At 36.1% G+C, this 15,384-nt stretch overlaps 1 protein-coding gene across 1 annotated transcript in view; it reads left to right on the forward strand.

The window, feature by feature from the left end:
- Positions 1-5,524: 5,524 nt before the first annotated feature.
- EML6 (EMAP like 6) overlaps positions 5,525-15,384 on the forward strand; it is a gene marked incomplete at its 5' end in the record, with an annotated part of 120,032 nt that continues 110,172 nt past the window's right edge. The window contains one exon of the mRNA XM_083359189.1: positions 5,525-5,721. Within this exon, the coding sequence (XP_083215315.1) occupies positions 5,525-5,721 (197 nt within the window). The remainder of the gene's footprint in view (positions 5,722-15,384) is intronic.

Raw genomic sequence — 15,384 nt, forward strand, 5'->3', positions numbered from 1 at the left:
AGTCTTCCAGTACTTGACAGACTGTCACAGAGAAGAGGGGGTTGATCTATTCTCCAAAACACTTGAGGGCAGGACAAAAAGTAATGGGTGGAAGATCATTAGAGATCCAACCTAGAACCAAAGAGAAATTTCCTTACAGTGAGAACAATCAGAAGTTGTATGTGCTCCAGTACTGGAGGTTTTCAAGAAGAAAACAGGTCATGAAGAGGATGTGTAGCGTCCCAGACAATACTGCAGATCCTGCTCAAGCATCCCTTACTTATATGCTACGTCCTGGATAGAAGAAAGTGAACTACCAATAATCATTTCTGCCATCCTCACCACTGTCTGCACCATCGTCCTGTCCGAAGCAGTAATGCTTCCAAACCAGACAATAATGCCATGATAGGATGCTCTCAATCATCCCTCTATAGAAAGCGGTAAGGGCAGGGAAAGGAAGATGTGTTTTTCTCATGCAAAGCCCGTTACACCAGTGTCTTGCTGTTGAGCAACCAAACTAGCCTAGCCTTGATTGGACAACCATTTATCTAGAGTAGTATAAGGCAGGGGTCTTCAAACTTGGCCCTTTTATGGCTTGTGGACTTCAACTCCCAGAATTCCTCAGCCAGCTCGAAGTCCACAAGTCATAAAAGGGCCAAGTTTGAAGACCCCTGGTACAAGGACTCCTGTTCAAGCAGGAGTTAGAAGATCCCTTAGGTCCCTCGCAACCCTTTTATTCTATGTTCTGTGATCTTGCTTACAGCTTATAACACCTGGTTGTAATTTTATTAAAGGCTAAGACAACCTGGTTGCAAAATTCAGGTCAAACACTGGATGGCAGCAAAGCGATATCGAAACCAGTCGTGCTGCAATTGGTGGCGCAGTGGGCTAATGCCTCCTTAAGTAACACCAGCTGCCTGCAATTAGTGCAGGTTCGCATCCCACCAGGCTCAAGGTTGACTCAGCCTTCCATCCTTCCGAGGTAGGTAAAATGAGGACCCAGATTGTTGGGGGCAATTAAGCTGACTTTGTAATAATGCCGCTTGGGGGGGTGTATGAAAACCCTAATAAGCAGGCATATACATAGAATGAAGGCTACTGCTAAGCTTGTAAGCCGCCCTGAGTCTTCGGAGAAGGGCGGGATATAAATGGGATTAAAATAAAATAAATAAATAAATAATACTTGTCCAGATTTGTGCTGCTCGTATCCGCTCGGGCTATTTGCTTTTGCATCTTTCCCTTATTGCCCAGTTATTCTCATGCGAAGCGCCTGAAGCCACTTAACATAGAGTCTCCGAGGCAACAGCGGCTGGTACGCATAACACCCGGGGACTTGAAGGTCCTCCGCGGCGCCTTAAAACCAGCGAATTAAACTACAATTCCCATGAGCCTCTCACCCTAATCGATTTGAAGGAGGCGGGACCTTCAAGTCGCGGGGTTTCCAAGGGAATTTACCAGATGCCGGTGGAGCGATGACGCAGCTCTGCTTTCTTGCCCATCCTGTCGAATGATGAGGCGGTTTCATGCTAAGGCTGCCTAGGAGACGTGCCGCTGCGAGCAGGGCGGGGAAGAACGGCTATGGGCTGGGGAGAAGTTGAGGAGGAGGTGGGAGTACGACTCACTCGCCTTCTGGTGCAGTCGCTTGCTTGCTTGCCTGCCTGCCTGCCTGCCTGCCTCTTGCCTGCCTCCCTCCTCCTTTTCAGGATTCCTGGTTCATAGCCGTTGCTCCTGCTCTTGACAGGTGACTGTCAAATCACGGTCTGTGGGGTGGTTGCTCGGGGGAAACCCGCCTCGGCTTGATAATGTTAATAATAATAGCAGCGATAGTTAATCTGCCATGTTATTATCGGCACCAGTGTTGCTTTGCACAGCAATTGTACAAAATTGCTTGAAATCCTTTCCCCTATTCTCTGGAAAGGCTCTGTAATTTTAAACGCATTTCTAGTTTATCCTGAACTAAACGGTTGTACAAGGGAGAGAAGTGGCCATACCCAGGGAGCTAATTTGGTGAGTCAGGAGGGCACAGCAAATCACCAGAAATAAGAATTTTATTATCACTATTTTTATTGCTAGGGAGATGGAGAGATACTACCTCGACAGCCAAGGGTGATGTGGACAGTGATGGGGGAAGGGTATTATTTGCTTTGCTATTCTGCTTGGAAAAGGGTTAATCCCAAGTCCCTCTCAGTGAATCTTACTCTCAAGCAAATATATAATGGGGAAGGAGACAGAGCATACATATACAAAAACTTGGTATGGTATGGTGGAATTTGACAGACATTTTCTCTCCTTTTCATAATATCTGACATAGACCAACTCTATACATCAAGACTGGAGAAAATCCCCCTTCATACCATATTTAGTTTGTGAAACTGAAAAAAAAAATAGATTATGGCCACTAGCTCAGACAGCTTTCAGAGAAGATTACTCTTCTCCATAATGAAGGTGTTTGGTTGTTTTTTTTAAAAAAAAAATCAGACCAGATACTAAAGAGCTACAGCTGGGAAGAGCTAACGCTAACCCTTACTGCTCTACTTCTGGGCTTCCTGGAGAGCACAAAGTCAATAGCCTGTGGGTTTCTGTTAGACATCACATAAAGAAAAAAAATGGGTTTTGAACAAGGATAAGTATGGAACAATATTTATTTGTGGGTATTCCAGTTTCACAGGTGCTTAGGTTGTGCCTTTTATTCAATTTTAGTGGGCAAACAGTTGATTCAGGAATTGACAAATTGAATTTATGCTCAAAATCTAGGAGCCTTACCCTCTAGACAGGGATAAATGTTAGAATATAGCCAGACTAAACCATTTCACATTAAATTCACCCAATATTTATTGATTCCTCTCAAGCATCAATTATAGTATTACAGTCCTCAGACTATGGCAATAATGTGTACCACAGAGAGACTTTTAAAATGTTTAGAGTATTTCACTTGCATTAGTTCATCAAATTTCTTTCATCAATCTTGTAAACATATTCAGTGCTGTTTTTCCTGCATAATAGGTTGATGTACATGAAGCTGTGAAGGGGCATTGCTCTCCTAAGGCCATTGAATAATTCCACGATTAAAATTATATTTGAATGGAAGACTTTGTTTCGCAAATAATTTTCTTCTAAACCATGCTACCTGGACCTTCATCCTATTCATAAAACAAAACCCATTAATCCAAATTGATTTATTTAGTATAGGATTGTATTGACTATCAATAATATAGAGAAAAGCCTCTGAGCAAATGCAGACTATGTGCTCATTATCACTGTATTTTCGTGTTGCAATTTGTCTCACTTTTCTACCTGGAAAGATTTCAAGCAGTAAAAGGGAAGTCTGCCAAAGCACTTTAAGCAATAAAAATTTGAATTGCAGTATTGAAGAGTTGAGTTTATCTCCATCCTATAACAATTGATTACAATCTAAAGAGGAATCCTATACTGTATTTTATCTTGTGGGGGATACCAATGGGAGCCCACGTATCTGAGTTTAATTATGCATTGTTGTAGTTTACTTTGCAATTATCAGAACATAAAATATATCATTGAACTGTATGGCAGTTTTCTGAAATGTATATTGAGTCTGTAAATCAGTCTAACAGCATTTGTACACATTCTTGTTGAACTCACTAGAACTTACCCCAACATTTATAAGTTGCAATCTGAGTCAAAAGGTATCCCAATTTTCATCCTTTGTATAAAGATGCATCTTACATCTGTTTGACTCATGGCACTTATATCACTGTATTAAGATATATAAAACAGTCAAAAGGAGTTAAAAGACTTAAGATCTGTGAGAAATTCATAACTTTCACTCTGGGACTGATATCTTTTCATAGCTATACTTCATCTGCTACTGCAAAATAAGAGTCTTGGCATTGAGGCAACCTGTTTTTGATATGTTGCCAGAGTATAACATCACTACTATTCCTCAGAAACTCCCAAAGGGATTTTTTCAGTGTGAAATTCAGTCAAATTACCTTGACTTCCCTTTAAATGCAGGAAGTTATTAAGCTCTTTTTTTTCCCTTTGTGGCTAAAAAAATATTTAAGAGTAGGTTCTCTTCCAACTGCCTATTTTTCTGGTATGTCTGCCCAATATTAAATAACTGATCTTGTGTTTCTCAGATTTTGGGACTCAAGTTTCTGCTCTGTGGGTGTTTAATTGATTGCTTCTTTGCTTGTATAATTTATATCTAATGTCTCTGTTAAAAATGTTTGATGTTCATTACAGATTATTACTTAAAGTTATATATTAAAATGAACAAAGTCTTTTCTTACTTCAAAAGAAAAGTAGGATTCAGTTCCCCACACTGGGCTCTCACTTTTATTACTGTTTTTTACCTTTGCACTGGAATAGAGAAGTGCAGAAAGCAGTAGTGATGCAGCTGGGGAAAATTTAAAATAGGCAGTGCATCTTACAGAGATGCCCATGCAGAAATGTGTATGTGGTCCTGGGTTCCCCCTCCCCCTCCCAATATCCTTCTATTTTTGTCCTTTGATACAAATAATGAGTTTGTGAGGTATAATTTTATTGGTAGAGTGGATGTACAGTAAAATGAGGACAGAGAAAAAAATTACCTCATGTTGTGAAAAGAATGGGAAAAGCAAAATAATATATTGCTTTGATTTATAATGCATAGCCTTACAAAGGTTAATATACTAGTTTTATTTAAAAGGTAACTTTAATGTTTCCTATTATTATATTTATGTTTATGATTTATGATTATGTGCTATCGAGTTAATTTCAACTCCTAGCAACCAATAAATCATCTTCAATTTCATGCCTAAGGGAAGACTAAAACTCACAGTTCCCAGTTTCTAATCCAGCATTTCAACCATTACACCAGATTCGCTCAAACTGTTATCTGTACAGTATTACAGTATTTTTTTAAATAGCAAATTATAAGACAAATGTATCTAGATATCATGTATATAAATATATAAACATCTTTCTTTTTCCTTCCAGAAATATCTTGTCTTTACACTGAGTTGCAAATCTGTAGAAGACTACTTTCTTCATTACCCAGTCACAGAATGTACTGAGATTTTTTTTAAAAAAGAGCTATTTTTTATATCAGCTGCACTTTTTCCACAGTTAAGAACTATAACCATGTTTGAAAGGCAGTGACTTACTTTATTCAAGAGACTTAAAAAACATAATGAGATCCACAGCACCAGCGTTTTGCACTTGATGCAGAGAGGCTCATGCCTTCCGCCTTCCGTTGTATTTGATTTAGAATTTGCCTCAATGCTTGTGCTCCCCCCTCCAAGTTTTCTGGGTTGCAAAACTGGGAAAGCAGCAACGGCTGCTCATCATTGGCTGTAGAAGATTATGGTGGCAGCTCAGCACTAGGAATCCAGCTGCAGCAGAGCAGGACTCGATGCATTTTCACTAAAAAAAATCCTTAGTATCAGGAAGGGCAGCTGAATGATTTGGCAGCTGAGCAAAAGTTGAGATCATTTTTAACAAGGAAACAGGAAAAGCAAGAACGTGGGGCTGGGGGCAATAATTCCAAAGTTTTTTTCTCTGCTTCTAGGGAGTGGGGTTGATTATCATGGCAGATCGGACAGCTCCTAGATGCCGACTCCATCTGGAGTGGGTATATGGGTATAGGGGTCATCAGTGTCGCAACAACCTGTACTACACAGCAGGCAAAGAAGTGGTTTACTTTGTGGCTGGAGTCGGCGTGGTTTATAACACCAGAGAGCATACACAGAAATTTTTCTTGGGGCACAACGATGACATTATCAGGTAAGAAACGGGTGCAATGAGGAGGGAATGTTTGATTAAACAGCTATCCCCAACTTTACACGACTTAGCATACCTCTTTCATTTTTTAAAAAATGAATATGTCAAAATATGTATACAGGAGTGCTGCATGCACTTGGGTCCTACTTAGTTTTTTATTTATTTGTATTTATGACCCAAGATTTTTATATCCTAAAACTCAGATCTGGAGCTCATTCTTTGAAAAACTAAGGCAGTTTTTCAGATAGCTCATTATTATCTTCATTATCACCCCAATTATAATAGCTAAAACCTAAATAGGGTATATGTATGGAAGATGTAGGTTACATATGATATACAGTACCTATAATGTCTGGTATTCCAATAAAAGCAGCTTTTACTCTGATACTATAATTTCAGTATATGCTTATGTTTACTACAAAATACAACTTGTTCTCAGCTATGTGCTATATGTTCAGGATTCTGATATCAGTTGCATTTTGAAGGGGAGAGGAACTTATAATGTGATGCTATACAAATTGACTGAGAAGTAAATCCTAGAGTTCAGTGGAATTTACTTCCAAGAACGTGGCTACAGTATTATAGCCACAATATCAGACAGCAGGAGCATAACACACCTGCTTATTTTAAAGAAGAAACATACAAAAGTGAATTTTCCAGATTACCTGTTTTCTGTTTAAAACAACAATCTTTATGATACTTTTCATTAATTTGGAAATAGAAATTATTCTGAAACTGGCTGCTGTGTTTTATAAAAGTAATGTCTAAAAACCGGTTCCTTTCTCAATCTGCTAATTTATGATGTTTAATTATTATATGGTAGCTGTTTTACTTTATTTTTTTGATTAAAATTAATATCCTGTCTTAATTTTGCAGGCCTCTCTGCAAATCTATCATATAAATATATACAAATATTATATAATATTTAATTTATATAAACATGTATATGACATGATTTTATTTGCAACATACATTTGTTCCTTAATATGTTTTATCTAGCTTTGGTGAAATATAACTTCAAATGCTGGAAATCTTATTGGGGAAAATGATACTTTCTGTAGATTTCTTCTAACCATGGGGTAATACTTATGTTGTAGTTAAAAAATGGCTTCACCCAACTTTGTATGTCATGTTTCTTTATTATTTGTAATTCAGTCCTCAGGATATTTACTTGGATGTAGGTGCTGTTGAAATCTTTGAGATATATTTTCAGTTAAGCCAGATCAGGTTTGATTTTTTTTCAGCCAAAAAATGGGACCTAATGTTTAATTGCAATTACTCTAAATTAACTAATTGTTTGTGCCTTACTAAAAGGGAATTGATAGTGCACAAATCTGAAGTTACAGCTGCTACTTCTGTAATAATATATCATGGCTTTTCATATTGGCTAAAAAAACCATTGGTACATTTTAACTCCTCTTTCTGGCACAGTGCATAATTGTACTTATATTCGGTGGTCGGAATGATTGCTCCCCCCCCCATGATCACATGGTTGCATTTTGGGCACTTGGTAACCAGCCAACACTTAACACTTAATTTGCAGTGTCCTTTGACCATGATTTATGACATTTTTGCTGGATTTATGCCATTTTACTTACAGTTTCCAGCAAAAATCACTCTTCCTTAACAATGGGTTCGCTTAATGATGGCTGTGTTCACTTAACTACCCTGTAATTGCAGGCTCAGTTACAGACTAGGTTGAGGACTACCTGTAGGGGCTTTTCAAAAATAAAGATTTAAATGTGCTTTCGCCTGCTCCCTGTTCAGATATTAAGCTCCATGTGTTTAAAATTATATAGAAGCAAAGTATAGTCTGTGCATGTTTAGCTAGCTTGCTATCATGTACACGTGCATTCAGGAAGTGTTCAGACCCCCTTCAATTTTGTCAATTTTGTTATGCTGCAGCCTGATTCTACAGTTGTTCAAATTCATTTTTTTCTCATTAATCTACACTCAGTACCCCATAACGACAAAGTGAAAACAGAATTTTAGAAATGTCTATAAGTTTATTAAAAAGAAAAACCAGAAACAGCTGGGAATAGTGATCACATGTCCCTAGAACCATTGTAGATACCTGCTGCTTGCCAAGCACCCAAATTTTGATCACATGTCTGTGGGGATGAACAAAGTAAGAAAAAGAAGGTGTAGAGGCAGATTGATATAGGAAAGTAGAAGCCATTCAGTTTTAATTAAATGTAATTCAAAACAAAGAACAACAACTTTTACCTTTACTATTTATCAGTAAAATTTGAGATGTCAGATCAAACAATCACAAATCCTTATGCTTTTCCTGTTCAATAACAGGTCAGTATGTGGTATTTCAAGAATTGTGATCTAGAATTGGCTGAACTGTTATATGTCAGAAACCTGGTAGAATGGAGCAGAGTTGTCTGGGCTCAGCTTCTGTCTCACAGGAACACAGTAATTTAAACATATCATCAGAGAAAAGATATACGGCATAATTTCCTTCATGAGTAGATGTGAAAAAAATCTGGGAAAAACCCTTGGAAGTCTTGATGACTAAGAAATCCTGAACAATGTCAGTCAAAAGAGCCATAGTATGAATGTTGGAATTTCTCAAGATCAAGAACCTACATCTGAAAACATGTGTGTCAGTTTGGTCACTGATCCTGTTGCAAAGTGCATTAGGCAATACTCCCCCAGAATCACTTGACCATTGAGAATAAGGTGAATAAAACTAGCAAAGTAGCAAACTCCCAGACAGGAGCTGGAAATGGAATCTTTATAGATTATACCGTATATCTTTTCTCTGATGATATGTTTAAACTAAGCAACATTTTTTTTAAATGATGATTTCATGGAATTTATTAAGAGGAATAATAATGTAATAATGACAGAATTACTCTTGGATACCCTCGAAACAAATATGCTGCATTGGAGTGAGACTTGTCAAACAAGAGTATGACAGAATCTTTTGTCTCCCATTTTGAAGAATTAAGAGTCCTTGAGCAAACTAAACCCAGCAGCTTCTCCTCTTTAAGCAGCTGCTGTTAATGTTTACCACAAAAGACTGCCGGAACAAATTCTTAAAAATAAGAGTGCCACAGGTTGTCTACCTAGACAGCGTTAACCAACTGCATTGACTATAATTTCAGTTCTTGAATATTCAACAGCAATTAAATAAGTGAATTCTTTGAACAAGCTTTTTGATGCATTTATCTGGTCTTTTCATGCAAAAATAGCAGGGATTGTGCAGTACAGAACTCTGGATTTCAACATGAGCAAAACTACAAAACATGATCTTAATATTAAATTTTAACAAAAAAGCAATCAATAAGTCTTCCTCGCAGCACAAGAGAGATAAAGAAGTCGGAAGTAAAGAGAACCTCATCCTACAAACTACCCAAATTTATGACACATTACTTTTCATGTGTTTCAATAGTGGCTGGCAGGGTTTGAAGAAAGCAGCCCGTATTTCTTTCTGCCAACTATTCTAGTGCTATTATTACTTGATTGATTTATTGGAAACGTGCAATAATTTTTTTCAGCACACATCAATTTCAAATCAAATAGACCCTCCTCTTTCCTTTACCTCTTGTTAACACCTTACATTGTATTTAATTCATGTTTTTCTTGCCACACAAATTTAGATATATCCTTTTGCCATTGTTTAAATAGTGCATTGGTTGTGTAGAGCTGGTATTGTCTGAAACAAAAACATTATTTAAGATAAGACATTTATTTTTGTCACAAAAATTCTCCTCAGCAGTTTCAGTGTATGTGCTCCTATCTTAATATGTCTTTTTCATTCCATGTCTTAACATAGATATTTTTAAAAACATACAATTTGTGTTTGTGATAGTGATACTCAGATATTTTACCTCCTTCTCAGTCTTAAAATAATTTTCAAATATTTAAATGTTCAAATTATTTTATTTCAAATTTTCAAATCATCAGTTCTGTTTGATCTTCTAATTTCATATTTTTGTTAACATCTTCATCTATTTATTAAACTTTAAAGCTGCTGGTACATTAAATTCTCTTAATATTTCAATTCGCCTTAAAGAGTTTTCAAGAACCAACACCAAGTCATCTGCAAAAGCCGTTAACTTATGAGTTTCCTTTTAAAATTTACTCCCATAGTCCTCTCATCTTGTCTTATATCTGTATTGAATATTTCAAAAGCCTAAATAAAGAGAGGTGACAGTGGGCATCTCTGTCTTGTTCCTTCTTGTATTTGAATGGGTTTTTATGTTCTGATTAAAATTATTTTTGTTTTCTTACCCATTATGTCAAGTTCTGTCCAAAATTCATATCGTCCAAAATTTTGAATTACAAAGCCCAGTTCAAATTGTCAAAGACATTCCCTACATCTAAGAAAATCAATACTGCTTGTTTCTATAGTTCCAAAATTTCTGAGCACTAAATCGCCTGCAACAGTTCATAACTAAAATATAATCTTGTTATTAAAGTTCTCCCATTGTATCTGAAAGTGCTTCTAGAAAGAAGAGTGAAAGAAATGAAAAGTGGATTGCTAAAAGACACTTGTAATGAGTAGGCCAAATGTGTTTTGAAAATCTCCTCAGTGGCCTTAGAGATATCCTGTCAGCTGTCTTTCCCTAGAATAATGTTACAATTATTTTGCATTTCTTTATGGTGTTAAAATTACTTTTCAACTACTACTAGAATCTGTTTATCCAATGAGTAATATTATGCTCAGGATAAAAGTAAAGGCTTTAAAGAGAACATCTCCTTTTACAAAAGCACATACCTACACATTAGATTGTTATTTTCTTCTATAGAACCTAGTTATGTAAAACAGATTGCAATGGATAGCTTTCTCAATAATAGTAAGTTATACAATTGTACATTATTTTCCTGAGATATGTTTACTAAACACAGATGAACATGGTTATAAATAGGTTTTTGTCAATGAGCTAATGTTGCCTACTTAGCAAGGGAAGTTTAATCACCATAATGCTCCATTGCATCCTTTTTGTTTTCTTCACAAGCTCCTTAAGTTACTTCCACCTAATAATATCATATCATCCTTGTGTTTTTCTTTGGAGACTTTTAAATCTTTCATAATCTAGTGTACGTTCCTGGCAAGCTTGTCAAATCTACTTATATATTTCCTAAAATAGATATCTCCAAAGTGATGCCTTCCAGATATGTTTAACAATATGTCTTAATGTCTCATGTTTTGACAGATCTGGATGGATAATGTTCATAAGGGGGCTTTTGCTGGCTATCATAACTTTCTTAGAGGGAAATGAGTGTGGATATGCTCACTAGTATAGTATTTCTGTGTTTATTGGCAATCAGAATGAAATCAGGAAAAGGAAATGCTTGTCTTCATCCTTTAAGGTTGCAGACTAATGAAAGGATTTAAATTGATGGCAGATCATTTATCACTCTTTTGACCAATTTCTAATTGAACTAATTCTGAACTAAATCCAATATAAATAATCCCTTCCTCTCCTATATCTCTGTCAACTAAAGAGTTTTTTTGCAAATAAGTAAACCAAAGAGAAATATTTCTGGACTCATAGAATAATATAAAATGCATGGTCTAAAATTATTAAGTGTTTTTCAATCTGCATTTCATTATACATGTTTCATATCTAAAGAATCAAAGTCTCCAATTCAACTTATTAGTATTTTCCAGTTCTGCAAAATGTAACATTGAAAGGTACACTTATATATATCCTGTCCTACTTAAGATGGTACTTAAGCATCCAACATTTTTCATGACCTTATGTGCTATAACTGCATAATAGGAACTTAGTATTATGAGTTCATGTATATAGTTATTTCATAGGGAGAATCTTCTACTCCATACAATATCCAAAACTTGTTATTTGTATCAATGTTGAAAGTATATGCCAGATTAATGCTAACAAAGTATCTATATTGAAGAGATACACTTTAAGTTTGGCAAAAAAAAAAAGAAAACTTTTCTGGATCAATATGATTTAAGTAACATCCTATTTTTCATAACCACACAATAGCTCAATAGTTAAGATGCTGGGCTTGTCATCTTGAAAGCCATCAGCCCGGGTTCCCAAGCATCATGCAATGGGAAAAGCACCCATCTATGCCTAGTTCCTGCCTACCTACCAGTTAGCAGCTATGCCTAGCAACCCACCTAATGTGTGAAAGAAGAAAAAAAGTTCATATTTTCCATGTTGTTTTGTATATCTCTCTTAGTCTTCCTATACTCACCTTTTTTCTTAGCCCCAAAGGTCTAACTCCTGAAATATTTTTAATAGGAGAATGGAAGAGTTGCATTAGCAACAGTTGCATTAGTAACAGTTGCATTAGCAACATCCACCCCAAAATACATACTATTTAGAGCTGTGTGAATGATGGCCTAGTGATACAGGAACCTAATCCTAACAATCAATGGAGTGTCAGGAAACACAACAAAATGAGCTAATTCTACTTTATTGTAGGGCTATATTAACAGAAGGGACACGGTGGCTCAGTGGGTTAGGATGCTGAGCTTGTCGATCAGAAGATTGGCAGTTTGGCGGGTCGAATCCCGAGTGCCGTGTAGCAGAGTGAGCGCCTGTTACTCATCCCAGCTTCTGCCAACCTAGCAGTTTGAAAGCACGTAAAAATGCAAGTAGAAAAATAGGGACCACTACAGTGGGAAGGTAGCAGCGTTCTGTGTGCCTTTGGCGTCTAGTCATGCCGGCCACATGACCACGGAGACATCCTCGGACAAGTGCTGGCTCTTCGGCTTTAAAACGGAGATGAGCACCGGCCCCTAGAGTTGGAAACGACTAGCACACATGTGCGGGGGAACCTTTACCTTTACCTTTACCTTTACCTTATATTAACAGAATTTTGCAAGTCTGAAAGTGCAAATCTCCTACGGTCTCTTTTTACTGCCTGATAACTTAGGGGATATCCTTTCTATGTTTCTTTCCCCTTTATTCAGCTGCAGATTCCCCCTCCCTTTATGTGATCATTCTGTAAAGAGCAACTTTTCCCCTCCTTTTCCAAGGTCATTCCCACATACAGGTGACAGATGTCACAGGCAGATTGTCCTCACATATTGGCCATTAACTATAATTTAAAAAATTAAGATATAGTAAATCCTTTAGCTGACAGCTGAAATGGATTAGATAGCACCAGTGTGTGCTGAAAATGGACCAATCATCTGTCTATTCCATATCCAGAGTAAGGTTGGCTGGTAATTCTAAAAAGAAATGAGCAGTTTATAATAATAGGATTTGCAGGATGATGAATGAGACCAAGGGAAGACTCCCAAAGCATTCAAGGGTACCACCCAGGAGAAGTGCAAAAGAGGAAAAGTGAATTTAAAATGGCTGTTGTAGAAGTAAAACCATGCTACTTTAAAACACAAAGTTAAATGATGCATTAAGACATAGTTTATTCCCTCAGAGCTGATAGAGATTGGGAAGTTACAAAATGCTGAAAGTCTGTAGAAGTTGCAAAAGAAGGTCAGAAGAATACAGTTCAAGAGATTGACATTTTCCATACTTGCTTACATACTGTGTAAAAAAACTGATTGAATTCAATTGTTTTAAAATTTTTGGTTGCCACCCCACCATAACATGGAGAAAATTCTGATAAGGATATTTTTCCATGTCAGTAAGAATATGTAGTTTTGTTTGTAACTCTGAGAATATAAGGATCTGAAGGAACAATCTCTGTCAGAGGTCAAAATTTGATTTAAAGTGGCCCTAATTAAACATAGATTCCATATTGACCTTAGTCAAATTTAAGAACTTTTCTAGCAGCAAATTATGTTTTCAAATCATTCTACCATAAAATTAGGCAAAAATTAGGCATTATTAGGCAATCCAGAATGTTGGAGTTGAGATGTTAAATGTATGAACATTGGAAGTCCACACCCAGCCATACAGAAATAGGACAAACTGTCCCTCTTGACTGTTTGGGGAACAGTTGTTAGGTTTATCAATCTGAGAACTGGCTTTTTCGATTGTTATGATTTAGGCTTGCAGATTAATTGATGGAAGAAGGAATACTAAGACACTCAGTCTGGTAGTTTAGAAGCCTGAATAAAAAAGAAACAAATAAACATGCTATTGACTTACTATTATTGACTTTATAGTTACTTTAACATTTGTCTCAGATACTGATTTTAAATATTCAGTTATATTAATTAGAATTGACTTATTGCAGCAGCATATTTTGTTATATAGTATTGGAATAGAATTGTTAATCATCAGATTTCAAAATAACTTCGCATTCTTGCTGTCCTCATAAAACCAGCCTGGACTCCTGAGGGGAAAAACTTTAATTGATTTATTTTTAATACTTAGATTCTCACATATTCTCAAGAAATAACTATTTTAATAGGTGATAACTTAATATTGTTCAGATGAACGTAATAAATATAATAAGTGTGATTATACATTTCCTTTGATGGAAATATATATTGACGGACATTTTAAAGAATAGAAGAATAGAATAGAATAGAATAGAATAGAATAGAATAGAATAGAATAGAATAGAATAGAATAGAATAGAATAGAATAGAATAGAATAGAATAGAATATCTTTATTGTCATTGTGTATCTCACAACAAAAGTAAGTACTGCCCACAGTGCACACTACACACAAGTAAAAATATACAATATATACACACATCCTTCACATTCTATTCACCATTGCGCTGTCCCTAATATTGCACTTCAGTGTTGCACTATACAGTAGTATTTAATATGGTTACAGCTCTGGGATAAAAACTATTTTTCAGCCTATTTGCCTTTGTTTTTATTATCCTGTACTGTCTGCCAGATGGTAATAGTTAAAAAAAAGAATGTCTGGGATGAGATGAGTCTTTAAGAATGTTTTGAGCTTTCCTAAAACAGGAACTGTACAGTTCATCCGGGGGGGCAGGAGGAGAGGGTAGCCAATAAACCTCTGGACGATGGTAATGACCCTCTGGAGCGCTTTTCTATCTGCTACTGTGCAGTTGGCAAACCAAACACAAATGCAGTAGGCTAGAATGCTCTGTATGGAGCAACAGTAGAAGGTCACCAGCAGTTTTTCATTCAGTTGTTTCCTGGGAAGTCTCAAGAAATATAATCTCTGCTGGGCCTTCATGAGCATTCCAGGTCAAGTCCTCCTTTATGATAAGTTATTCACGATAAACTGATTACTGTTGTCTTTTCATTTGAAAATGCACACTTAAAAGGAAAGTGTTATTTTTAGGAAAAGAGCACTACTTTTCTCAATGAAATATGAATTGTGTTTTCACATATAGCTCTTTGTAAGTAACATATGGAAATAGAAAATTAATAGACTCAAAGATTTCTATTCATAAAACTGCTTTTGGATTTTTTTTGTCCTGCTGTCAAGTGAGTCTACTCTATAATATATTGTTTAAAATTTCCATGAATTTCACTTTCAACATAACTTTACAAGTATAGTTTTCACATCCTATGACACTGAATAGCATTATTCAATAAGCATTGACATTTTGAAGGACTTTTGTGCATAATAAGCACGCATATACATCCATGTTTTTACTTTGTAATTTATCGTGAGAATAAAAATATAAGGAAGTACCTGAACAATACTTTTGATTTGTACAGTGTGTCAGTTCAGAAATGTCATTGTATAAAAACCATATGGGGTAGATACACCTTCAATGTCATTAAACATCATTTGAAAAACATGTATGAAGCAGTCAGAGATCATTAA

Source organism: Vipera ursinii (assembly GCF_947247035.1).
Source record: "Vipera ursinii genome assembly, chromosome: 1".
NCBI lineage: Eukaryota > Metazoa > Chordata > Lepidosauria > Squamata > Viperidae > Vipera > Vipera ursinii.